Source organism: Misgurnus anguillicaudatus, chromosome 25 (genome assembly GCF_027580225.2).
Source record: "Misgurnus anguillicaudatus chromosome 25, ASM2758022v2, whole genome shotgun sequence".
NCBI lineage: Eukaryota > Metazoa > Chordata > Actinopteri > Cypriniformes > Cobitidae > Misgurnus > Misgurnus anguillicaudatus.
In genome coordinates, this window is record NC_073361.2 from 23,020,001 (window position 1) to 23,046,259 (window position 26,259).

The following is a 26,259-nucleotide window of genomic DNA, read 5'->3' on the forward strand; positions in this document are numbered from 1 at the left end:
TTATTTATACAACGACACAATATACCGGATCATGATAGCTGAAATAAGTCTGTAGAACTCCTGCTTTGATATTTGAGTGTGAGTCACTTATGAATACAAGATCAAGAAGAGTGTTGTTTTCTGTAGTCCCTGTGCTGATTAGTTGTGTGTATCCTTTTTCTTGAAACAAATGTTGAATAGGTTTGTTGCCATGGTACAGCTGATCTTCATTAAAGTCTCCACATACTATAACTGGCTTGAAATCTATGATCTCCAAAGATGTCAGAAGAGCATTTAGGTTAGTCAAAAATTCTGTTAAATGATAACTCGGTGGTCTGTAGATTACTGCAAGAAGTGCTTGTTTGGGGGCTTCTATCTTCAAAACCAAATATTCCAGGTCTGTAACATTCTGTATGTACATTAGTGGATGTGCTTGAACACTACTCTTTACATACATGGCAACACCACCACCATTTTTGTTAGACAACTGTATGTGGTTTGAATAGGATGCATGCCTGTTGCGCTTGTACATTCTATATCCATTCAACTGAAGATCCTCAGAAACAGCTGAGCCAGACAGGTGTGTTTCAGTGAGACACAAAACATCAGCCAGCAAGAGCTCATGGTGGCACTTTATATCATCCATATGACATTGCAGTCCCTCTGTGTTATGATGAATAATTTTAAGACCTGATTCCAATGGTAAATTCTGTACAATGTGTAAAAGTGGTTGGACATTGTGAAAATCAGCTTTTGCCATGTTCTCCAAGGAAGCACTTATTTGTGGATCACAAAAAATTTTCTTTTCATCAAAGTCAATGATGTGCAATCCACTGAGCGATGTGGTTCTGCTGAGTGCAACATATGCCATGCCTGGTTCAAAAATATGCTTCAGAGATACAACAGCACGGTCAGTTGTCATTCCTTGAACTTTATGAATAGTGCATGCAAAAGCAAGCTTAATAGGAAATTGCCTTCGAATTGTTCCTTTTCTTTTTAATGATTCCTCAGACCTCTCGATATACACAATGTTGTCATCACCATCTGGTGCTTTGTTGCGATGTTTCTGTCCAGCATTTACATTATCCAAATGGAGACCAATCAGTTGCACAAATGTAAAACCATCTCTGGTCTGAGTTGATATTTTTGCGACTCTACCAAAAGTGCCATTAACCAATCCATCTTCCACGTCTATATTTCTGGTAATCATCACTCGTGCACCAACTGCAATCTGTAGTATGTCACCAAGATCACATTTGTCTCCTTTAAATGGTACAGCTTGTCTTTTCATTTCACCTGTTCGAGGATCTTTTTTGTAATCATGTGCATCAATAGTAATAATATTTGTGAAGCGAGATGATATGGCATCATTGTTGTGATTGTCTACCTCTTTATTAGTTGCATAGATGTGTAATGCATCTGAGGGACACTCTTCAAAAGAAGATCTTATGGCAGCTTTTAATATGCACTCATCAGCATTAGTAAGTCTCTCATGCTTTTGTTTCACTCTCAGCCTGTTGAGCAGCTCAGCATATGTAAGATCATCTCTCTGTCTCATGATCTGTGTCAGTGTTATTATTTGAAATTGATCTTTCCAGAAATCAAGCACATGGTCCTCATATACACAAAGTGGTCGTGCCCTACCCAGGGGGGGCAACTGTTGAAAATCTCCCACAGCAAGAACAGACAATCCACCAAATGGTTTATGGTTACCTTTAATCTGTTGTAGTCTCCAGTTCACATAAGCAAACAACTGTTTTGACACCATAGATATTTCATCAATTATTAAAATGTGTGCGTTAGAAAGATCTGCCCTTATTTCATCTAAGCTGTTTCCAAGTCCTTGGTATGGAGGCTTTAAACTTCTTGGGAGTTTTAAAAGACAGTGCAGTGTTTTACCAGAGATGTTAAAGGCAGCAGTACCTGTGAAGGCTGTTAAAAGTACAGTTGGCTTAGAGATGTCGGTTTGCTCTCTTATGCATGGAAGCTTACGCAGTAATTTGGATGCCTCTGCATGAATAGATTTAATAACATGTGATTTACCAACTCCAGCTCCTCCATTTAAGAAATATAAAAACTGTTGTGGATTTTCACCAGAAACACATCTTTTGCACCAGTCTCGCACAGCATAAAATACAGAAGCTTGTGTTTGATTCAGACTTTGATATATTTTGCGAATCTGTGCAGAACTGAGCTGAGCAGCTTCCTTGATTGGCATTGCTGTATTATTGACAGAAGAAGATGCTGTATATTCAGGAATATCATCTTGTTCATTTACATTATTAGCATCAGCTGGTTCACGTTCCAATATGCTTTCCAGTCGGATCTGTTCATTGGCTGGTGCCAGTGTTGTCCATGCATCTTCCAGTGGGCCATTCTGTTCAAAATCTTCAATTGCCTGTTCTATAGCCTCATTATGCTTTTCATATTTCTCCCGGTTTGCATTTACAATCATGCACACGCGCTGGAGTTCATCAGTGCCTGGCAATTTTACAGAGGCAAATGTATAAAATGATTCATATGTCGGAAATCTTCTAGACTTAAGCTGTTCATCTATGCGATGTGGCAAGTACAGTTTTAGTAGAGTGCCGTAATATTTTTCTGGGTTTTTCTGTTGTGAAAAACGGGCAAATCTGATGACTGCAGGTTTTCCCTTTGTTCTTTTCTGTATGTATCCCATTTTTTTTTGAAGTGGCAAAACATTTTTACCCTTTGTCTGTCTTCCATAAACAATGCGATATTCACTTACAAATTCAGCCATGCACATGTTCTCTAATTCTGGTCTGTTTGGTCTGGCCTTGTATTTGTCAGGCAATCCAGTCATCCATACATTCTCTAAGTCAGGGTCCATTGTTTGCAAGTACTTCATTGGTAAACTCATCTTCAATGCATTATCATCTGTAGGTATGAATATGACATTTCGTGAAGATGATTTCAGTTTTAGACTGCATGTGCGAGCGACTGCTTCCTGTGAGCTCACTTCTCTGGTCTTTGCATACGCATTCATGACCTGCTTCATGCTTTCACGGTCAGACAGATTATCATGAGTTGAGTCTTTTATTACTTTCTTTAGATACTCACTCATCTCATGTTCAGCTTTTGAAATGTATGAAAGAATATACATGATACAGCTGTAGGGGTTCAGAATAAATTGTATGTCCATGTTTGCGTTCCAAGCTCTTAACAGCAGTGGATTATAGCCATTAACCCAGCAATCCTGTGGTCGTCGTTCCATAGAAATTACATTTGATGTTGACAATGACTCAAAATAATTCCTATACTCTTCATAAGTCATGTTAACCTTTTGAAGCAGCTGTGCAGTAGTTTCAAAGATCTGAGTTGAATCATTCAGTAGATCCCACACTTTCTGAAGCTGTGCTTTTGCTTTTGTAACATTCATATCATCTATGCCCTCTTTTGCTTTATTTTCTTCATCAGACTCATCTACAGGAGGAGGTCTAGGACGGGTTATTGTGGTCGTATTAATGGGTGGTTTTGGAAATCCAAATCTGCAGTGCTTTTTGTTTTTCCTACAAGATTTGGAATGGTTACGACTATGCATTTGTACTTCAGTTACAATTCTATGCAGTTCTGGGTCTTTGTTTGGGTCTGGTAATTTGCATGAGATGTATTTATCAACAAAATTGCATACATCTTCATCTTGATCTTTTTCAAATTCTGGAGCATCTTTCACCCAGAATAAGCAATGAATGTGTGGAGATCCACGTTGTTGAAACTCTACTCTGTAAAAAAAGTCAATTACCTCACCAATGGGTTGAGCAGGTGACATGATTAGATCCCTCATTAAGGCTTCAACTCTTTTTTCAAACATACGCATGGCTGTGACTGGATTACTTCTGAGGATTTCACATTTTTCTATCCAGTCTAATTCTGAGAAGTTTATAGTTTTTCCTTGTTGTGCTTTAATAGCTGTTATCACTTCAGGCCATCTCATCTCAGCAGCACTAAATGTACAGAAAAATGTAGGAGTGCCCAACTGTCTTAGCATAGCAAACAAATCACGCAGAGTTTTCTCCCAGTATGCTGGAGTCCCACGCAGAGGTTGCATAAACCTTGTTGCATCTTTATTTTGAACAAGCTTTTGTAATTCATGATTGTCCTGCAGCATTGAACAATTTATTCTGCGACCATCACGTGTCATGGGTTTGGCTTTTCTAAGTTGGATGGACATGCTAGATGTGGCCATGTGCATTTCTGTCACAAACTGGGCAAAGAAAATGTAGTTTGTATCCTTGGCGCAACGATTATCAACAGAGAATAGTCGTGTGTTGAAGTATCTGCTGGGGGAGACATGTTTGACTCTGTCAGGCTCATCTAACGTGTTCTTACCATCAGGAAATTGCACTGGAAATGCCATAGACTCAAGCTTGGGAATTTTAAAGATGCTTACAGGACTGTTTCTCTCTGCAGGGGCAATGCAAAAAATTCCATCATCATAAGACAAGAACTGCTGGCCAAGATCAGGGGGCTGTAGACATGTATCCAAAGCAAGTCCTTCTGAGTTATGTTCTGTACTACTGTCTTCACTTAAATCATTGTGTTCATTATTATTGCTCTGTTCTTCAGTGTTCTCAGTTTCCATTTCCTCATCTGGCACAGTGGTGTCATTTGTAGACTGCTCATGTTCATTAAACAATTCATCAGCTGAGAGTGCTTCATTAATACAAATCGTTTTGTATTCGGAATGGATTTCTTTTAGTCTTCTTAAAGCAGATAAAACTTTGTGCATATTCATTGTTTGGAACTGATAGTGACCTTGGTAACAGAGACGTCTTTTGAGTTTCACTGTAAGCAGTTGTGATTCACTTCTTGGTCTCGGTAAACAATTTACAGTTGTTTCAACTTCAGATGCCACAGAAATTACAGCTCCTTTTATAGCTCTTTGTTGGCCTTTGGGAAGTGTTAAAATTTTAGCAAAGGGAATGTACTTTGCAATAACATGTCTTTCAAGAATATTTAAATCGCATAGTTCTGGAGGAATAGGACTAAACTGAAGCTGATTGGCTACAGCAATGTCTGGCATCGCACCTCTCAAAAGTGTTGTGTGGCAGCAATGACAGATCCATTCTGTGTTCCTTTCTTCAAAAACACACTGGTTAGGACAATCAGAGCAAATGTGAATATAGTTGCCGGTCAAGCAAAGTAAAGCAACTGTCGGATTTTTTTGATAGCGTTCACGAACACATTTACGCACTTGATTTGAGAAGAGCGCTCTTGCACAGCATGTGCAGACATATGTTGGTCCTTGTTTTACAATATCCCTAAAAATATTTAATGCCTTTAAAACTTCTGGATTCTGTTTTTCACCAGGCTGCCTATTTTGCCACATTTCTATCTGCTGGCGCATATGATTATATTTTTTATATTTGTTTTGAATGTCTCGAGCACAATGTATCTTGTGAAGAACCTTAAGTGCAAATATTCTGTTTTGAGATTTAAATAAATAATACTCTTTCTGACGAGCATTAAACTGTTGATCATGATGATAAAGTTGTCTAAATATTTTCTTCTTTTGTTCATAAAAGGACACATCATTTTTGCACCTGTTTGAATAATAGTCCTTTTGCCTTCGCCTGAATTGATCATCCTTGTATTTTTCAATGATATAACCCTTTTGCCTTTGCCTGAATTTTTTATCATCCTTGTATTTTTCATTGATATAATCCTTTTGCCTTTGCCGGAATCGTTCATCATCCTTGTATTTTTCAATGATATAATCCTTTTGCCTTTGCCGGAATCGTTCATCATCCTTGTATTTTTCAATGATATAATCCTTTTGCCTTTGCCGGAATCGTTCATCATCCTTGTATTTTTCAATGACATAATCCTTTTGTCTTTGCCGGAATTGTTCATCATCCTTGTATTTTCTAATATTATACACCTTTTTTTTCTGTCTGAATTGGTCATCATTGTTGTATTTTCTAATTTCATACATCTTTTGCTTCTGCCTAAATTGCTCATCACTCCTGTAATTTTTCATTTTTTTCCTTCTGCATTCTTCATTGCTTCTGTAATAGCTCTTTTTTCTCTCTCTATAAATCTCATCATTCCAATACTTTTTCTTCATGGCTTGTTTATGTCTTTGCCTGTATGCAATACTTTTTTTATAAGCATAGATTTTACGTAGAGACTCTTTTTTGTCATGAACATGTTGCTTTGAAGTCATTTCTTCCTGCCTTGTTTTACAGTAAGCTTTTCGCTTTCGAAACTTGTTCAGTTTATTTGACTGCTGATTAGTTGAGTGGTGATTTGGAGATAAGAATGTAATTTTATCCTGTGACTGTATAAGTGATACAATTTTATATCCTTCATCATTCTGAGTGACGGTAGCTATAAATTCCATTTTATCTTGTTCATTCGAGCTGTTTTGTGCATTGCATGGTGTGGCTACATTAATATTAGTCTCAGGTGGCTGTTGAAATTCCACATATTGTTGTAACATATCAGCAGACCTACATTGTTCAACATCTGACAGAGTTGTATTTTTACAAGAGACATCTGGTTCTACTTGAGTGTTTACGCAACTTGCAGCTGTTGAGTTTATGAATGATACAGGCAGCAGATCAAATTGTTCCTGGTCACTTATTTGAAGACACCCTTGAAACAAAAGCAGCAGCCTCTCTACCAAGTCTTCTAAATGAATAAAGGTCAACATCACTGCTGTACCTGTGCTGTTATCAGCAATCAGGCCTTCTGGTGTTCTGCAGTGAGAATCAAAATAACCAAACCTACCTGAGCGATCTCTGAACAGAGCAACACAGTATCTTCCACATAGAAACAACATATCTCTAACACCACTTCTAAGACATTGCAGAGTATTCTCTAGATTTTCATACCCACTTAATGCAGGTCTATCATTCAGAAATCCAAACATCTGGCAATGTTTAAGGATGTTATAGCAGCACAAGTCTGTCTCAATTTGGTTTGGTAGCTCGTCAAAATTTAAAAAACTATCCACAAAATGTCCATTGCTCTGTAGTGATTGTTTGACAGTAGTGTAAACTGCATCACCTTTCTGTAAAATACAATCTAGATCGAAACTGTGTAGATCATTACGTTCATTATGTGCTGCTAGGAACATTAAAGAGTTGCATGTACACTGACGACCTCTGGAGTTAATGTTGTACCTTGGATCGCTTTGACAATGGGATGCTACAACAGACAGAACATATGGGTTTGCATCATTCATACCTGATACAGTGTTGGTACGGTTGTTGGTGCCAAATGAAACTTCTAGCTTTCTGCGCTGTTTCTGAGATTCACTCCTCTTTCCCTTCCTTGGCATGGTGCTGTTTCAACACTCAGTAAATGTAATAAATATAAGAACAGTTTAATAAATAAATAAATTACTTTCAAATATATATATATATATATTAATAGAAGAAATTGAACTGAAAAATTCTAACTTATCATATATCAGTTATGCCAAAAAAGTTAAATAATTGTCACAAAGAATCCTATAGTAAAAAGTAAATATAAGAACTGTGGTAAATATAGTAAATATGTAGTAATGTTATAAGAACAATTCAATAAACAAATGATTGTTTAAGAAGAACAGGAATATTATCAGTTAATTAAGCCAAAAAGTTAAATGAAATATCCTATAGTAAATGTATATATAAGAATTTACTTAAAAAATGAGAAAATAGTAAAAATGTAGTAAATATAAGAACTGTAGTGTATATATAGTAAAAATGTAGTAAATATAAGAACTGTAGTAAATATAGTAAAATATAGTAAATATAAGAACTGTAGTAAATATAGTAAAATATAGTAAATATAAGAACTGTAAATATAGTAAAATGTAGTAAATATAAGAACTGTAAATAGAGTAAATATGTAGTAAATATAAAAACGGTAAATATAGTAAAACGTAGTAAATATAAGAAATGTAAATATAGTAAAATGTAGTAAATATAAGAACTGTAAATATAGTAAAATGTAGTAAATATAAGAACTGTAAAAATAGTAAAATGTAGTAAATATAAGAACTGTAAATATAGTAAAATGTAGTAAATATAAGAACTGTAAATATAGTAAAATGTAGTAAATATAAGAACTGTAAATATAGTAAAATGTAGTAAATATAAGAACTTTAAATATAGTAAAATGTAGTAAATATAAAAACTGTAAATATAGTAAATATGTAGTAAATATAAGAACTGTAGTAAATATAGTAAAAAAATAGAAAATAGAACTGTAGTAAATATAATAAATATGTAGTAAATATAAGAACAAATTTATAAATTATTTTAAATATATATTAAAAAAAGAAATGGAACAGAAATATTAAAATTGAATATATTAATAAGAATATATTATCAGTTATGCCCAAAAGTTGAATTAGTTGTACCAATTAATGATCCTTAGAAGTAAATTTCAGTCCTTGTTTTGAAAATGCAGATGCACTTTTCTTACCTGAGATTAGATTGTTCAGGATTTATGTTCAATGTGGTTGTAGGGTGTATGGGTGTAAATCTTGGTATGTAATCAATAGTGTATCAGGGTTTTTTCAGAATCAGAGATCATAGATCAAAAATTAGGGGTGTGGCCTTTTATTAAAAGATGCGTTGGCAAGCTACTGTAGTGCAAGATGTTAAAAGCAAATCTGATTTTGCATCTTGCAGTTTAATGCGAGCAAGCAAAGCAGCAAGCAGTGCAGCGGCATTTTATGTGCATGGCCGTCAAGTGAAAGAGAAAGGATGGAAGATGCATTTGTTTAGGTTAATGAGCAAGATAAAGGCATGTAAATGAATAATATAAAGATATGGATAGGACAGGACAGGACAGGTAAGGACAGACCCACACAGAGAAAAAAAATTAAGTCAGTCACATTGTTAAATGCAAATTGCCATGCTTAATTGTAAATCACTTAATTACCTGCCCTAAAAATGATTCAATTATTTATATCATTTGTATCGAAAAAGAACTACATTTACAGCATCAAAAGCAACAGAAATATTAAACAATACCTTATTAATCATTTACAGTCAAATAATTTTTAAAGCATTACTTACTCAACTGACGGTGAACTGAGTTGAATACAAACTGAACAATCAAATTTTTTATCATTATTAAATCAATGTTAGGATAAATCAAGCTATGTTGGTACAATATGTCTCAATATCAACATGTTTTATCACTCATTAACTAGCACTGGTGTTAATGAAGATAACATGTAAGTGTAGAAAGATTACTATGCTAAGAAAAAATGACTAATGACTTGTGCCACATTGATTTTAGGAGATTACTTACATAGAGCAATGCCAAAGCAGTGATGTCACCTATGAAAAAAAACATTAATATGGTGACAATCAGAAACTGTGTTATAAAATGGATCAAACCATGCAAAACAGATCTTGCAGATTTGTTTCTGACTGTAACATTTTCAACAATTATGCTACAATTACCCTGTTAAAAAAGGTGGTGGTGGGGGGAACAGTTGCTGCTGTTGGCAGTGGGGAGAAGGCAGTGGAACACAAAACACAATCCTATAAATTAACAAACCAAAAAAAGAGAACAATTAACAAAAACAAATGTTAAACACTTAGCAAAGGAGAAAGAATAGTTAAAGCTTTAAAAATATTCTGTTATGATTTCTATTACTTTATTGTCCCAAATATTAGAAATTTTTTTCACGAAAAAAAACTCTCAATAAACGATATTGTTGTATATTTGAGCTCTAAGTCAATCATATCCGCAAAAATGCAGTAGGTGGCGCCAAAACCAGATGTGTAAAAAAGCAGATGTGCAGGTTATAAATAGTTGGTCTTAAAAAATTATTTTCCAAAAGGTACACTTGGGGGGGGTCTTATATTTGGGACAATACTGTACAAATGTAGTTACAAGAATTCATAATTTTACTTACGGCAGAGGATGCAGTGATCTGGCCAACAAAAATTGCATGTAACAGATTTACAGAAAAACAAAAAAGGAAGAACAAGATTAAAGTCAATCTATACTGTTTGCTTGCAAGAATAACCTTGAAAAAAATATTAAATAGTTAATATAGCACATATAGTTAGTAGTTTAGTTTAAATGTGTAAATCAGATACCTTTAGAGGTGGTCAATAAACACACATTAGCTCATTACATAAGTATTAGGGCTGCTGTGCCAATGAGTCTCCATGTTGCTTGGCAACCGTTCAAAACATTAATGAGATGTGTATTGCTTTGTACTTGTTATTAATAAATTATTGTTTTACATTCATGTGTGTTTGTTTATTTATTGAAAACTTGTGCATGTAGTAATATTTAATACAAGCAATAAGCCCCTTTGAAGGCGTTTTCTCAGTATTTTCAGTCATTTAGTAATGTCGTTTTATAGGCATTCCTCCACATCGTGTTTTAATGGTTATAAAATCTTTCCCACAAACACTCATCTTCACATGGCTTATTGCTTTTCATCACCAGTCTAGACAAACAACATTTTGAAATATTAAGTTGCATTATATAGCATACCCCACAAATCAATTCTTGCATTACTTACCTGAACGGAGAACCGCTGGACCAGATGAAAGCAGAATGACGTCAAGCCAGAATGACGTTGCTTACGCAAAACGTCAAGTATTGCCAATGCGCAACTAAATAAAATACTATAATACTATACTTTATTTAATACTATAGTTTATTTTCTTGTTTAAAATAAAACATTTATATTGCGATATTTCAATGACCCTTGGTGTGTGTTAACAATTTTATCATACGATATAGGCTAATGAGAAACCAGAGCAAATGGAGCATTGTTTTTATTTTTATTATTTGTGCACATCAAAGAGACAAAAAACAGCTTTTAAGTTCCCACGTATTTTCCAGCATAATAATAATATATATAGAGAGAAAATTATTACTGTCAGAAAAAGTGCAGCTTCTGTCTGGCAGCTCAATTAGGCATACAAATTAACGTTACATATTTTCCTTTATAAAGGTATATTTTCTAACATGTATCTGTAAAAAAAAAATTATATAAACATATTATGTACATTGTTAAGACCTACAGGCCTAAAATAGCAGAATGGTCGCGTGCAAGAGCCGCGAGGCCAGACGCTATTTAAGTTGTATCCATGCCAACAGTGCGCATTTCTGGACAACAATCTGACCGGAGCAGACGGAGCTTATACTTATTAAGGTAAGTACTTAACTAAGTAATACAAAACACTTTCAAAATGAATAGTCATACTAAAAAAAAGTAACAATATAAAAAAGTTAAAAAAAGAACACTTTCATAACTACATTACTAAAAAAAAAAAAAATTATTTCCACACTGATTTTTTTTTTTTTACAAAAAAATCAGCCTCTTTACTTCACGTCGACATAATAATGTCATAAAAATATATGGCTGCATTTTACAGTACACTGACCCCTCCCTAAATATGTAAAATGTCCCATACAGATGATGGCTTTTCGTTCAGACCGTTAATTCCGTTATCTTCGTTTGGCATCATTTGCGCAAGGGAGATGCGAGTGCTGGAGGGAGCGCTCTTCAAACACAAACACACGCATGCACACACACACACACACACAGAGAGAGAGAGAGACAGACAGACAGACAGACAGACAGACAGACAGAGGGAGAGAGAAGAGATAGTTATTCATATTAATATACAAATAAAACTAAATTTACTCCAACTATTATTATACCTGTATGTCATCAAAGGGAGCAGGTGTCACACGCCAGTCCTACAGCGCTCGATCTCCCTCTCTCACAGGAACTTTTAGGGAAAGCGAGAGACGAATATTCCAGGAGGAATTATTAGTGAACTTACATTTGCTTTAATAATACTACTACTAATACATAATACTAATTATAATATTGATAACAATAATTACAATACAAAAAAATACTCAAAGTAATACACAAACAAATATTTAAACAAACAACTGATTGTTATATTTGTACAATGTCTGTGTTATATTAACGTACACTAATTTTTCTTTTTAATTTGTTTTCAACAGTATAGACACCAAAATTCTAAGCCATTTTACAAATCTTATACAGAGCCATTACAAAGACTACTGATATGTAAGTATATTATTATGGATATACTTTTTATGATTTTCGCAGTTTTATAACTTGGGAAAGAGCGCCACTTAGTGGATAATACCGAAATATGGATTTGCAGGAAGCGTTTTTTTCTTAGGCTAATTGATGAGATAAACTCGTCAGTGGCGAAGAAAGAGTTAAAAACTTTTTTATATATAATCTAAAAAACCTTTTAACAATACAAAGAACATTGTAAGAATATTTTTTTATTGACTATTAAACATTATCTTAGTTTTTGTATTTGAAAGATAATTGTTTTTGGTGTTACTAAGATATCTGTTTTTGTCCTTACCCACAGAATGTCACATCCATATGCCACACCAGGGCGACTAACCCTAAAATGTGTTAAAACACATGTTTATCATAAAGCAAGCTCATTTTCATATCAAAATTCTAAAATAGAGATTAGTTCTTACAAAACCTCCGCAGCTTGTGCCCTCACTGATGGCAGTAGGGCAATTCTGCACAAGAAAAATGGCCCAGATCCAGAATTTGAGGAGGGTGCATCATACATACTCAGAAAAAGCATCATTTCAAAGCGGTATGGGCGGCTATACTTGCTGCTTGAACGAAAATATAAATTTAGGACGGCTCCAATAAACATACCCGAGGAGGCTGAGAGAGCAGCAAAGGATGCTCTGTGTCCACCATCTGCTCTGGTGACTGGGGAGGAGGAGGACATCTTTTCCAAAAATGGATATTTAAGTCTTCAAGGGAAGGTGGAAAAAGTGAGTCTATCTATCTATCTATCTATCTATCTATCTATCTATCTATCTATCTATCTATCTATCTATCTATCTATCTATCTATCTATCTATCTATCGCCTCTCGATCCACGTCTCACTTATTAATTGTTGCATAACACTTAGTAGTCTGCAGAAAAAAACATTTTAACCTGTAACACATGTGTAACTGGGCTGTACTTTTGTAGTTGCACAAGCCAAGGATGACTCGATCTGAGATTCCAATCTTGGATCTGAAGTTGCGGTGTGGTGCGAGCCTCCTGGATGTTTCTCTGTGGAGAGATGAAGCACTAACTAATCTCCATGAAGAGGACCAGGTAGAAATAAGCCATCTCCATGCGAGTCTTCTTCCAAAAGGAAATGGCAAATTCAACTCCTCAGCCTTCACAACCATCAAGGTATTACTGTTTATGCACTACAAATCTATGTCTGTCCATCCATCTACAATTCAATTATAATGATTTTATAGACAAACCAAAACTAATGATATTATGTTAAAAACATACTAAATATAGATAATGTTTATGACCTTAAAAATACAGAATCATTTTCTGTGAGGGTTAGGGCTATATATTTGAAAAAATATAATGCAAACACACACACACTTACCTTATTTCTTTTAGAGAAAATCTTACACAATATTTGTTTTGTTAATCTTCAGATTGAGGAACCTGAAATTAAGAAGGAGGAGATTGAAGTTATTGGAGTAACGGAAGATCAGGGAAACTACACACTCCTGACAGAGGATGACAAAACTTATGAAGTCCCAGCAAGTTTTTATTCAGGGAATTTTGCGGATCTTATCAAGCAACTGCCAATGAGACTCTCCATTACCCATAAAAATAATCATGTAATGGAGATTAACGCAGTTGAAAATGACAATGAATAAAATATGCTATTAATCACTTACTGTATATAAGATAATAATTAGTTAATTTATTATAAGTAGTAATCAGTTAAATAGTTTAAGTATTAATCTGTATATTTTAAGTATTTATCTTTAACATAGTATATTATAGGTAGTAAATTATAGAATATTAGGTAAGAATCTGTTAAATAGTAGGATAATCTGTTAGTGTATTATAAATATTAAATCATTAAAATTGTAAATTATAGGTGATTTGTTAGTATATTATAAGCTTTTAAATGTTAAACTAGTATATTATTGTTCAAAATGTGTTATATATATTATATATATATATATAGGTAATTTATGATTTAGAAATAAATTTATTTATAAACAATTTTCCTTAATGAGTCTGTGTCTGCATTTAAACCTCACCACCACACAACAAAGTGTTCCTTTTGGAAGAGTATTGCGTTAACAGCAGAGTTTGTGAACAAAAATGCTTTTTACTTAAATGAATACCTTAAATGCACTCTAAGTCACTTGGGATAAAAGTGCCATGCAGAAATGTAAATGTATCTATCCATCATACATGCCGGATACACCCTAACACACACTTACCGTAGGGGGGAACCGGGGTGAAAGTAACGCGGAACAAAAGTAACATTTTCCTTTCGGGGCGAATGTAACACGAATGTAACACAAACTACCAGGGGCGTCATGCACCATTTTTAAGGGAGCACGTTGCACACAGCTCATTGTGCATACAGGGATATTAAAATGAAACATTATAGAGCTTTCACGGTCTTTTCCTTGACACATGACACTCCCACTTAGATTTCTAACAATCTGAGCCCCATGACTTCATGTAAAAAACACCAAAATTAATGCTTAATATCAATTAATTAAATTAGAATAATGACATATTGGCATCATATTTACATCTGAAATGCTTTTTTAAATAATTTTCGTTCTGTTTAATGACTTTAATGTATTCGCACAACAACTGCATTATGCTATAAAATTATATCATTTTAAATCCATAAAGTATATAAAAAATGAAAATGACTAAGATTGACGTGATTTGATTTTGGTTCGATAATGTAGATATAAAGTTATTAGAGGAATGCATTTTGCAGTTTTACCTCATATGTGCGCGTGTGATTCCGTGGCTGTGCCCCGTGAACTAAATCTACTAATAACGTCGAGACTGTTACATTTTAAACCATGCATTTTCTACAGCGGAGGTTAACTGCACATTACCTTACTGTGGTTTGGACATCTGAGCGATGTTTTTCATTTCTTCAGATAGCAAAAGCAGCCAGCGGCAGGTGGGCGCCCTCAGATGCTGATGACGTCTGCGACTGCGCTGTGCATCTGCAGCGCATGCTCCCTTAAAGTAATATCTCACTTTTCAGAGAATTTTGCATATTAAACGACAAAAATAAGCAATAGATTAATAGGCGCTTCTTTGATTTTAAGGTTGCATGCAAAATCCATTTGACCATGACGCCTCTGTCCGCTGCTAATAACATTATGAAGAAAATGTATATTATTCTAATTTGAATTGATTTAGTTACACGGTCTTTTCCATGACACATGACACTCCCACTTAGATTTCTAACAATCTGAGCCCCATGACTTCATGTAAAAAACACGAAAATTAATGCTTAATATCAATTTATTAAATTAGAATAATGACATATTGGCATCATATTTACATCTGAAATGCTTTTTTAAATAATTTTCGTTCTGTTTAATGACTTATTAAATTGTGCGTTAATGTATTCGCACAACAACTGCATTATGCTATAAAATTATATCATTTTAAATCCATAAAGTATATAAAAAATGAAAATGACTAAGATTGACGTGATTTGATTTTGGTTCGATAATGTAGATATAAAGTTATTAGAGGAATGCATTTTGCAGTTTTACCTCATATGTGCGCGTGTGATTCCGTGGCCGTGCCCCTGTGAACTCTGGCGTTGTACCAAAATGAATCAAAAAATCTACTAATAACGTCGAGACTGTTACATTTTAAACCATGCATTTTCTACACAGCGGAGGTTAACTGCACATTACCTTACTGTGGTTTGGACATCTGAGCGATGTTTTTCATTTCTTCAGATAGCAAAAGCAGCCAGCGGCAGGTGGGCGCCCTCAGATGCTGATGACGTCTGCGACTGCGCTGTGCATCTGCAGCGCATGCTCCCTTAAAGTAATATCTCACTTTTCAGAGAATTTTGCATATTAAACGACAAAAATAAGCAATAGATTAATAGGCGCTTCTTTGATTTTAAGGTTGCATGCAAAATCCATTTGACCATGACGCCTCTGCCCGCTGCTAATAACATTATGAAGAAAATGTATATTATTCTAATTTGAATTAATTTAGTTACATATTAACAAAGTCATGTACAATTGTACAATTACTAAAAACAAGTGTAACACAAAAATCTATCTTGTTCTGTTTTGTGTTACTTTTGAAATTGTTCAAAGTGAAATTATACTGAAATCATTTTAAATTTGTTGAAACCTGGGGCCTATACCATGAAGCTGGTTTAGCTGGTTAACCAGCTTTGTTTAGGATTAGTTTTGGGTACCATGAAAATAGCTTTTACCAACAAGGCCTGCACATTGGCTTGGTTTTGTCAACCTGAAACTAATCCTGTAACCCTGAGTTTGTTTAACCATTTTCATGGTACGGGCCCCTGGTATTGATAGATCACACTTGTGAGTTATTGACCACAACAAATACATGACATCATCATCTCTCAATCTCTCTCAGTCTCTCTCTGTCTCACAAAACTCACTCAATAACACACACACACACACACACACACACACACACACACACACACACACACACACACACACACACACACACACACACACACACACACACACACACACACACAATCACATAATTATATATAACATACTGTCACAAAAACACAAACATGCACGCTCACACAATCACACACAGACACACAACTACACACAGACACACAACTACACACAGACACACAATTACACACACAAACACAAAATTATATATAACATACTGTAACAAAAACACAGACATGCGCGCGCGCACACACACACACACACACACACACACACACACACACACACACACACACACACACACACACACACACACACAACCACACACAACTACACACAGACACACAATTACACACACAAACACAAAATGATATATAACATACTGTCACAAACACACACACACACACACACACACACACACACACACACACACACACACACACAAACACACACACACAACCACACACAAACACACACACACACAACTACACACACAAACACAAAATTATATATAACATTCTGTCACAAAAACACAGACATGCACACACACGCACGCACACACACGCACACACACGCACGCACACACACACACACACACACACACACACACTAAAACACACACTCACACACACGCACGCACAAACACACAGTCAGGCATACATGGTTTATGAGGACTTTCCATAGACGCAATGCATTTTATACTGTCCAAACTGTTATATTCTATTCCCCTAACCTACCCCAATCCCTAACCCCAATGTCACAAAAACCTGTTGCCAGTCTTTAATCTATGAAAAACTACCATTTAGTATGTTTTTTTTAGCGTTTCATTATATGAGGACACTTCCTGTGTCCTCATTAACCATGGTAATAGCATAGTTAACATGTCATTATACACTATTCATGTCCCCCTAAAACACATTTTCCAACCCACACACACACACACACACACACACACACACACACACACACACACACACACACACACACACACACACACACACACACACACACACACAGACAAACACAATATTACACACACAAACATAAATGTCCCAACTGCCCCAAATGCCTCTTCTGCCCCAAATGCCTCATCTGCCAAATCTGCCCTATTCTGACCCAGATGCCCCAACTGCCCCATTCTGCCCCATCTGCCCTAAATGCCCCATTCTGCCCCAAATGCCTCATCTTCCCCATTCTGCCCCAAATGCCTCATCTGCCCCATTCTGCCCCAAATGCCCTAACTGCCCCATCTGCCCCAACTAACCCATCTGCCTCAACTAACTCAACTGCCCCAACTGCAGCTCCATCTATTACTCTCAGACTAGGCTTTCTCAAGCCAACATAAAGTTTGTTCACAAACTTTAACCTCATCTAGTTGACTTTGCTGCTGTAACATGGCTGCAGCAAGTGTAGTGATATTACGCACTGCCCGAAAATAGTCCCTGCCATTGAAAGATACTAAGGGGACTATTTTTGGCTGCTGCGTAATGTCATTACATCAGCAAAGGCCTTGATTATTACGCCAGAATGAGAGTATAGTTCCTAGCCATATCTGCCTAGAATATCACAACTTTTGTTTTTCTGTCCGTCTTGGTACACAATGTGACTACAGAAGAGTCAAGTTTTAAATATGAAAAATATCCAAACTCTTTGGTTATTTTTTAGCGCAATGCTAATGGTCTAATCAGATTCAATGGATTGTGCTAAGCTATGCTAAATGTGGTAGCCCCAGACCTGGATATCAGCTGAATGGATTCCAAAAAGATAAAATTTAATGTTTAACTCTCTCTCTCTCTCTCTCTCTCTCTCTCTCTCTCTCTCTCTCTCTCTCTCTCTCTCTCTCTCTCTCTCTCTCTCTATATATATATATATATATATATATATATATATATATATATATATATATATATATATATATATATATATATATATATATATTTATACAACAGTTCTTTCTGGTTCTCGAATCTGATTGGCTAAGAGCTATACGATATTGTACTGATAACGGCACTGTAACCGCTTCACCTTTCGTATTATTCCGCCACCTAGTGAATGGAGGTCCTAAGCAGGGTCATCTCTGAATGGAAAAACACAGACGCGCTGTGTGAATCACTCTCCGTGTGTGTGTGTCTCATTAGTTTACTAGCTCATAAATCAGTCTGTGAATCCCCAATCAGAAGTATTATTCCGTCAAAGATCAGCGCTCTTGGATGTTACGTTAAAGTTAATGGGAGAAATGTCTTGTCACATCGTGTGGACGATTAACACTTGGAAAGAGGAATATAAACACTCGTTTTTTTCTGGAGCTATATCTTTTATCAGAACGCGAAAACACCGTGGAACTGCAGGTAAGCCCCGCAGCTTTTAAATGTGGACATTGATCATTTACTTTATCGTGACGTGACTATTAAAACATGTTATGAGATATCGCCACTGGTATATTTATAAGCAGCATGCAAAAACATCTCTCTGACACTTATAAAAAACCGTTTTGTATAGTACTGACAAGAACAAAGTTTAATAATAATAATCGAGTGCTCGTATCGCGTTAAGAATAAATGAGAAAGCAATAGTAACGTTTCACAAGTAGTTTTATTAACTTTTACCTCGCGCCAAAACAATAATAACACAAAAGACACTAAATATGAATTAAAAAAGAAGTACAAGTTTGATCATGACACCAAATACTGCTGATTTAATCTCATTTTGACGATCATAAACAAACAAGGCCAACATGAGAGCCAGGGAATCCCTTTCAGAAATGTAGCCCAGAGAGGGCGGTGGTCAGCGGGGCGAGTGAACACTGACGTCCGCTCATGCTTTGGTTCTCATTTGTACCGAATCTCACTAAGCAAACGTTCAAACAGGCGCTATCTTTACTAATCGACTGCAGATTTAAATATAATACAGATACATTCTCGACTGAACTAATCTTAAAACTACACTTTGTGACCAAGAAACGGTAATATAAAGAAACGGCTTTTCCGTCCATTGAGTTGTTATGAGCTTCAAAGCAGCCGAAAGTTTTACCTGTCATTCTGGCCGCCCTCAAATCCGTGGCGGAAGAAGTAGTTCTCAAACAAAGAGGCTTTTAAAATAACTCCGTTGTTGTTTTCTAGTTTTCGTTTTTCAAACGTGTGCCGTCGAACTGTTGTATAAAAGCAATGTCGCTCTCGGAGTCGTGTGGTGTAGCTCTATATCATCACGGCTGTGATTGCCTCCGGCACTCGGCCTGCGGCCTCGTGCCTCTGGCCTAATCACAGCCGTGATGATATAGAGCTACACCACACTCCTACTCGAGCGACACTGCTTAAATATATATATATGTGTGTGTGTGTGTGTGTGTATTTTTATTGTGGTTTGAAGTGTTCAAGTATTTGCACCCAATGTCTGTCAGTGTTTACCTTATAGTTACCAAAATTGCTCATTACATCATTAGATGTTGAAAGGTTCACTAAGTTCAATGCTGCTGTACATTCACTTGGAATATCATATCCTGTAAACACAGCATGATTCTTGGTTTATAACTGTATGTTTGAAGTTTTAATTAAACCACGCAGAAGGAAATGGATTTGGGAATGGAGTATGAGTACCCCTAGCTGTTTTTATGCCTCTCAGGGACCGCTTCAAACTCCAATTCAATTTCACAATTCTGTTTCACCGTCTGCTGTTGTACCACGAGCTGATTTTTTTATAAATCATATCTATAATGGCTAGTGATTATTTGCATATCACAGATGTTAGCAGGGCAGATGTTTGGAGAACGTTTGGAAACAGATGTGTGTGTTTCACTAATAACGATGATGTGTGATAATGTGAATTCTCATTGCTTTGCACGCATGTGGATATTACAAAGTCACAAAAAAATGTCTGGCCATATTTATGTCTTATTTGTTTTTCCTCCGGCTCTTTTTCTCATTCATTCAGGCGGATAGACTACAAATTAAAGAGGAAGGACAGCACAAAGTCCCTTCTCATCAAAACAGAACAGCTCCTGAGGATCGAAGAGCACGACTTTGCCATGAGGCCTGGATTTGGAGGTCAGGATTTATTTGCTCCAATTAACAACTCCAATCACAATCCTGATAATCATAATTATAGCGTTCAGGTTTTAATAAACCTGATTAGATGGGCCGTACCATTTCTCGGTGTCAGAGGCTCCGTCTCACAGTTCTGTGGAAAATTCGGGCATGACCCAGATTGTGCAAAACAATGGGTGATAATTTTGGTGAACTGTAATCTGGATTACATGCCAGTCTTAGTAAAACAGATGTTAAAGTGTAACATTTTAGTGCAGAAGCAAAATTAAGCATACAGTTAGTTAGATTTTTTCAACCCCAGGCATTTGGTTAAATTAACCTCGAAATTAAAAGTTAATTTTTTTGGCCAGCATCTTTTCGTCTGTGGTTTTAAGAAGAAGAGATTTTGAATGGCATCTTTCAGTACACCACTGTTAATTAATGATGGGACAAACAGGATTAGAGGAAGCGTTTGGCCTCCATATGTTCTCTCTGTAGGAGCATTGAAGGCTGTTTCTGTCTAAATGGATTTCAAAGGCATTGCTGTTATCCTCAACACAATGAATATGTGGTCTTGTCTGCTCTGCAGGGTCTGCCATCCCTGTGGGCATTGATGTGCAGGTGGAAAGCATAGATAGCATCTCTGAAGTGAACATGGTAAGTGTATATTCGGCACAAGGAAACACTAAATAGTATAGCTTGAATGCAACGTTAAGCAGCTTTGCTCAGCCAAATGGACTTTGGTGTAAATGCATTTTCAAGTTAATTGTAAATATTCATTTGAGGATATCAGATGCAAAAGCCGCTGAATGCCACCTCTGTCAAAAATAAGGTAATGATATTAGCCGAATGCTTGTGTCATTTTTAAAATTCTTTCACTTCAAATCCACTTAATCCCCGCCTCAGGCCATACAGAAATACCGAAACTGCCCTTTATGATGATCTGTAAGATAAGTAAATTCTGGAGGTCTCCCTCAGGACTTTACTATGACCTTATACTTGAGACATTATTGGAAGGATGAACGGCTGGCTTTCCCCTCTACTAACAATCTGAGCCGCACGTTTGATGGACGGCTGGTGAAGAAGATCTGGAAGCCGGATGTGTTCTTCGTTCATTCCAAGCGCTCTTTTATCCATGACACCACCATGGAGAACGTCATGCTGAGGGTTTATCCAGACGGCAACATTTTGTACAGCGTCAGGTATATGATTATTATTTATGCGAGCAATCACGTACGCACGACCTGGTCCTGCTGCAGATTATGTATTATTCATTGAATATTCTCTCGGATTTAGGGTAACAGTTACCGCACTTTGCTCAATGGATTTCAGTAGATTCCCGTTGGACACACAGAACTGTTCTCTGGAGCTGGAGAGCTGTAAGTGTCTTACAAACACAACCTTCAGTTCTTGTCAATTTTTGTCCAGCCCCACCCACATGTTATTTGTTTTATTTCTATACTTTGTGTACAGATTTGGTTATTGTGGATGAGCTCATTCTTTTAAAAATGTTGTGGGCATAGGCAGAGTTTGGGGCAGACCAGAGCCCCTTACTGTATGACTCTAAGAAATAAAATAGAAATATAATCGGGGGTTTACACCAGCCGCGTTTGAGGCGTCAAAATCGCGTCTACCGCACCTAGTTTGCCGGTTGAACAGTTTGAGTGTACTCGCTTCATTCGCGAGTGAAATTCTAGACATTCATGCGGACATTCGCGTCATGGGAGGGGCTTCTGCGACTCTGCTCGCTTTCTGTAATCACGTCACTACTCAAGCAAGCTTTAAATCTTTGAATGAGGCGGAATCGTGTCTACTGCGCCACGCTAAACGCATCATCCGCACCGCGAGACCTTCAGACGCGCGTCAACGCGTCTTCAGATTGACTTCACATTGAAATCACTTGCGCTTGACGTCTCTACCATGGCTGGTGTAAACGTAGCATAAGAATTCATATTTTCTTTGTCTAATCTTTATATTTAAATAGGTATATTGATTGAGTACCTTGACCATGGATTCACACCAGCCGTGTTTGAGGCTTCAAATTCGCGTCTACCGCGCCTAGTTTGTTGCTTGAACATTTTGAGTTTACTTACTTTATTCAAGCGTGAAAGCCGCGCGTGAAACATTCACGTGGAAATTCGTGTCATGGGAGGAGCTTCTGCGACTCCGCTCGCTTTCTGTAATCACGTCAATACTAGAGCAAGCTCCTGATTGGTTAACGCAGCGTGTTTTTCCGCCAAAGTTCATTTTTTTCAACTTTTACATTTCTCACAACAACGCTCAATTTGCGTGAACTAGCCGCGCGAACTAGCCACACGAATTAGGCGGAATAGCAACTACCGCGCCTCGCTAAATGTCTCATTCGTGCCACAAAACCTCCAGACACGTGTAAACGCGTCTTTACATTGACTTAACATTGAAATCACTCGGGCTTGACGCCTCTACCGCCGCTGGTCTGAACGCAGCATTAGGCTAAAATAGTTTTAATAAATTTAAAGGAGTCATAGTGTGACTTTTCCATGTTTAAGTGCTATAATTGGGTCTCAAGTGCTTCTATCAACCTAGAAAACGTGAATAATATCAACCCATTAGTTTTGGTAAACCATTCTCTTTAAGCATGTAAAAAATTAGGTCATTCAGATTTCCCCTGTTTTGTGACCTAGGTAGCAACTCTAATTACAATAATACCGCCCCTTAATCTGAACTATCCAACCACGACACCGCCATTTAGTGCAGAGAGAGAGAGAGAGATAGAGAGAGAAAAAATAATGGACAGCACAATTGAGTTTCAATTTCAAGAAAACACCATCATTGCGATCAGTTTTTGAATTATATCTGCTAATTTGCATTTTAAAGGACACACCAATAAATGGCACATTTTTGCTCGCACTTACAAAGTGACAATTTTAACATGCTATAATAAATGATCTGTGTGGTATTTTGAGCTAAAACTTCACATATGTGCTATGGGCACTCCAAGGACTTATTTTACATTATAAAAAAAATCTCATGATATGACCCCTTTAAACCATATTTAAAATCAATGAAGTTGCATTCTCACGCTAGGTGACTCACTCAAGCACAAACATGAAACCTTGTCTATGGTTGTGGGTTGAGATCTTGTTTTATCAACACAATACCTGTTTTACAACTTTTGCAAAAATTTACCATGGTTTGACTACAGTTAAAACCTTAAAACTATGGTCGCTATGTTTTTGCTACACAAAACCATGGTTTAGTTTCGTAAGTGAAGTTTATTCATTTTTAATTATTCAATTTTATTCTGCTTCTTCACTGTGATCTTAGGTATGGGGGAAGGATTTAATTTTTGGATAATTGTATGTTTTTGGTTTATGCATAATTTTTAACACTCTCAAATATTCTTATAAAATCGGTAGGCCTACCATGTAAAAATAGGTTTTCTCGTGAGATCAGGTTGGCTGTATTAATTCCTTTTTCACTGCAAAGTATTTAAACATTGAATCTTTTGTATCTTCCTTGTCTTTTCCAACCCTCCTTCTGACCCATCAGATGCATATAATGAAAACGACCTTATGTTGTACTGGAAAAATGGCATTGACTCTTTAAGAACAGATGAGATTGCTCTCTCTCAGTACTTTATTGAAGAGTTTCATCCGTCTCATGGCCTGGCCTTGTACAGCAGTACAGGTACAATTTTGTTTTGTCTATTTCAGAAGTGACAGATATCTTTCTCATGCCGTATCTTTGAATATCTAGCCGTTATTGAGTAAAAAAGTGTTTCTGTCAGGCTGGTACAACAGACTATACATCAACTTCATCCTGAGAAGACACATCTTCTTCTTTATGCTGCAAACATACTTTCCTACAATGCTGATGGTGGTGCTTTCATGGGTGTCTTTTTGGATCGACAGGCGGGCGGTACCAGCACGTGTCTCGCTTGGTATGCAGTTCTTCTTATAATTCACTTCAATATGTTAACAACACATTTATGCATGTGGGAAACGCCTAACAGTGCTGTAGCAATGCATGAATTCAGTACTTGTTTGTGTGTGTGTTTTAAATGTGTGTTTAGGCATCACTACAGTCTTAACAATGTCCACCATAATAACCGGCGTGTCAGGGTCTATGCCTCAGGTGTCGTATGTGAAAGCCGTAGACATCTACCTGTGGGCCAGCTTCCTCTTTGTGTTTCTTTCTGTCATCGAGTACGCTGCTGTCAACTACTTCACCACTAAAGAAGAGATGAAGAAGCTCAAGCAATTGAAGGTTAGAGTAAATGGCATTGACTTTGACTTGAAAGAATCACACACATGAATACACAAAGAGGCTTGGCCCTTTAAAATGCTGCCCTCTGTTGATCAAACAGTATACTGTACACTGTAAAAAATGTGCTGTAATTATGCAGCCGTTTGCCAGTAACTTGCTTGTTGAAGATAAAGACTAAAAATCATGTTCATTTAACTTTGAACAAACTGTTTCAAGTAAATAACGTAATTTCTACATTTTTTTTACAGTGTAAACAAACTAACCCTTTAACTCAGGGGTTTTTAAACTTTTTTGTCAGCCAAGGTCCCTTGACCTAAATTACTTACTTGAAGTACTCCCTACACTGCAAAAAATGATTTTCAAGAAAAAAATTCTTAGTATTTTTGTCTTGTTTTCTGTAAAAATATAAAAAAATTCTTAAATTAAGATGCTTTTTCTTAATGAGCAAAACGACCCATTGGCAGATTGTTTTGGTTGTTTTATGCACAAAATCACTTAAATTTGATATTTTTGGTCTAATAATTAGGCTTATTTTCTTGGGTCGTTTTGCTCATCAAAAAAAGCATCTTAAGAATTTTTAGATATTTTTTACTGGAAACAACACAAAAATACTAAGGAATTTCTTGAAAATATTTTTTTGCAGTGTATGTTTTTATCAGTTGTATTTTATAGTTATTGTTATTATTACCTGTTTTTGGACCTCCATCAGTTTTTTTTTTTCGTACATAAAACATATATGATATATTGTAGAAATGGTCACACGTCATCCAGATAAAAATATAATGTTTATTTCTTTTTTTAGATTTTTTATTCTAAAATTACACTGCAAAAAAATGACTTTCTTACTTAGTATTTTTGACTTGTTTTTTGTATAAATATCTAAAATTCTTAAATCAAAATTTATTTTCTTGATGAGCAAAATGACCTAAGAAAAAAATCGACTTTTTCAATTCAAGTCAATTTGTGCTTAAAACGAGCAAAAATATCTATGTGGTGATACATTTTTTCTTAAGTTAAATGTTTAAGAAAAAAGTAAACTTATTTCAACTTATTTTCTTACTCCATTGGTAGATTTATTTGCTTGTTTTAAGTTCAAATTTATTTAAGCTTGATATTTTTGTCCAAAAACTAGACTTATTTTGCTTATCAAGAAAATTCATCTTAATTTTTGACTTTTTTGATATTTCAACTGAAAAAAAGTAAAAAAGTCATTTTTTAAGTCACGAAACCCCAACAATGGATTAAGCACAAACTCACTTAAATTTTATATTTTTGTCTAAAAACTACTTATTTTCCCAGGTAATTTTGCTTATAAAGAAAATACATCTTAGTTTGGGAATTTTTGGATATTTTACTGAAAACAAGACAAAAATAAAAAAGAAAAAAAGTCATTTTTTGCAATGCCCTGCAATTCCCTCGCGTATCAGGTGTTCTTGAACCCAGTTTGGGAAAACTATAATTTACTTAATAAAAAATGTATTCAATCAGTGCACATACATTTTCACATGA

At 35.9% G+C, this 26,259-nt stretch overlaps 2 protein-coding genes and 2 long non-coding RNA genes across 7 annotated transcripts in view; 2 read left to right on the forward strand and 2 right to left on the reverse strand.

The window, feature by feature from the left end:
* Nucleotides 1-26,259, forward strand: part of LOC129426106 (gamma-aminobutyric acid receptor subunit rho-3) — a 72,754-nt gene that overhangs the window by 45,072 nt on the left and 1,423 nt on the right. For all 3 annotated transcript variants that reach the window (XM_055182295.2, XM_055182294.2, XM_055182296.2), the window contains exons 4-10: nucleotides 20,411-20,523; nucleotides 21,092-21,159; nucleotides 21,481-21,704; nucleotides 21,799-21,881; nucleotides 24,034-24,171; nucleotides 24,272-24,424; nucleotides 24,557-24,750. In XM_055182295.2, the coding sequence (XP_055038270.1) occupies nucleotides 20,411-20,523; nucleotides 21,092-21,159; nucleotides 21,481-21,704; nucleotides 21,799-21,881; nucleotides 24,034-24,171; nucleotides 24,272-24,424; nucleotides 24,557-24,750 (973 nt within the window). The remainder of the gene's footprint in view (nucleotides 1-20,410; nucleotides 20,524-21,091; nucleotides 21,160-21,480; nucleotides 21,705-21,798; nucleotides 21,882-24,033; nucleotides 24,172-24,271; nucleotides 24,425-24,556; nucleotides 24,751-26,259) is intronic.
* LOC141362166 (uncharacterized) lies at nucleotides 8,209-10,006 on the reverse strand. The gene is made up of 3 exons (XR_012368172.1): nucleotides 9,869-10,006; nucleotides 9,411-9,491; nucleotides 8,209-9,284 (listed from the first exon to the last, which is right to left on the reverse strand). It is a non-coding gene; the product is annotated as an uncharacterized lncRNA (long non-coding RNA).
* On the reverse strand, nucleotides 10,661-16,910 carry LOC129433087 (uncharacterized). Of its 2 annotated transcripts, XR_012368111.1 has the most exons (5): nucleotides 14,897-16,910; nucleotides 13,396-13,457; nucleotides 12,336-13,058; nucleotides 11,641-11,711; nucleotides 10,661-11,480 (listed from the first exon to the last, which is right to left on the reverse strand). It is a non-coding gene; the product is annotated as an uncharacterized lncRNA (long non-coding RNA). The 2 variants fall into 2 exon arrangements; XR_008640328.2 differs by lacking the exon at nucleotides 14,897-16,910 and having other exon boundaries at nucleotides 13,396-13,527.
* Nucleotides 11,643-13,675, forward strand: LOC129433086 (uncharacterized). Its single transcript, XM_055191551.2, has 4 exons — nucleotides 11,643-12,022; nucleotides 12,342-12,771; nucleotides 12,975-13,184; nucleotides 13,448-13,675. The coding sequence occupies exons 2-4, from the start codon at nucleotides 12,343-12,345 to the stop codon at nucleotides 13,673-13,675; spliced, it is 867 nt and encodes a 288-aa protein (XP_055047526.2). The 5' UTR covers nucleotides 11,643-12,022; nucleotide 12,342.

Excerpts from the sequence above, each read along its gene's own strand:
- LOC129433086 (XM_055191551.2), top strand. The coding sequence starts at position 12,343 with ATGTCACATCCATATGCCACACCAGGGCGACTAACCCTAAAATGTGTT. Across the intron at positions 12,772-12,974 it reads TTCAAGGGAAGGTGGAAAAA|TTGCACAAGCCAAGGATGAC; the intron begins GTGAGTCTATCT and ends GTACTTTTGTAG. Across the intron at positions 13,185-13,447 it reads CAGCCTTCACAACCATCAAG|ATTGAGGAACCTGAAATTAA; the intron begins GTATTACTGTTT and ends GTTAATCTTCAG.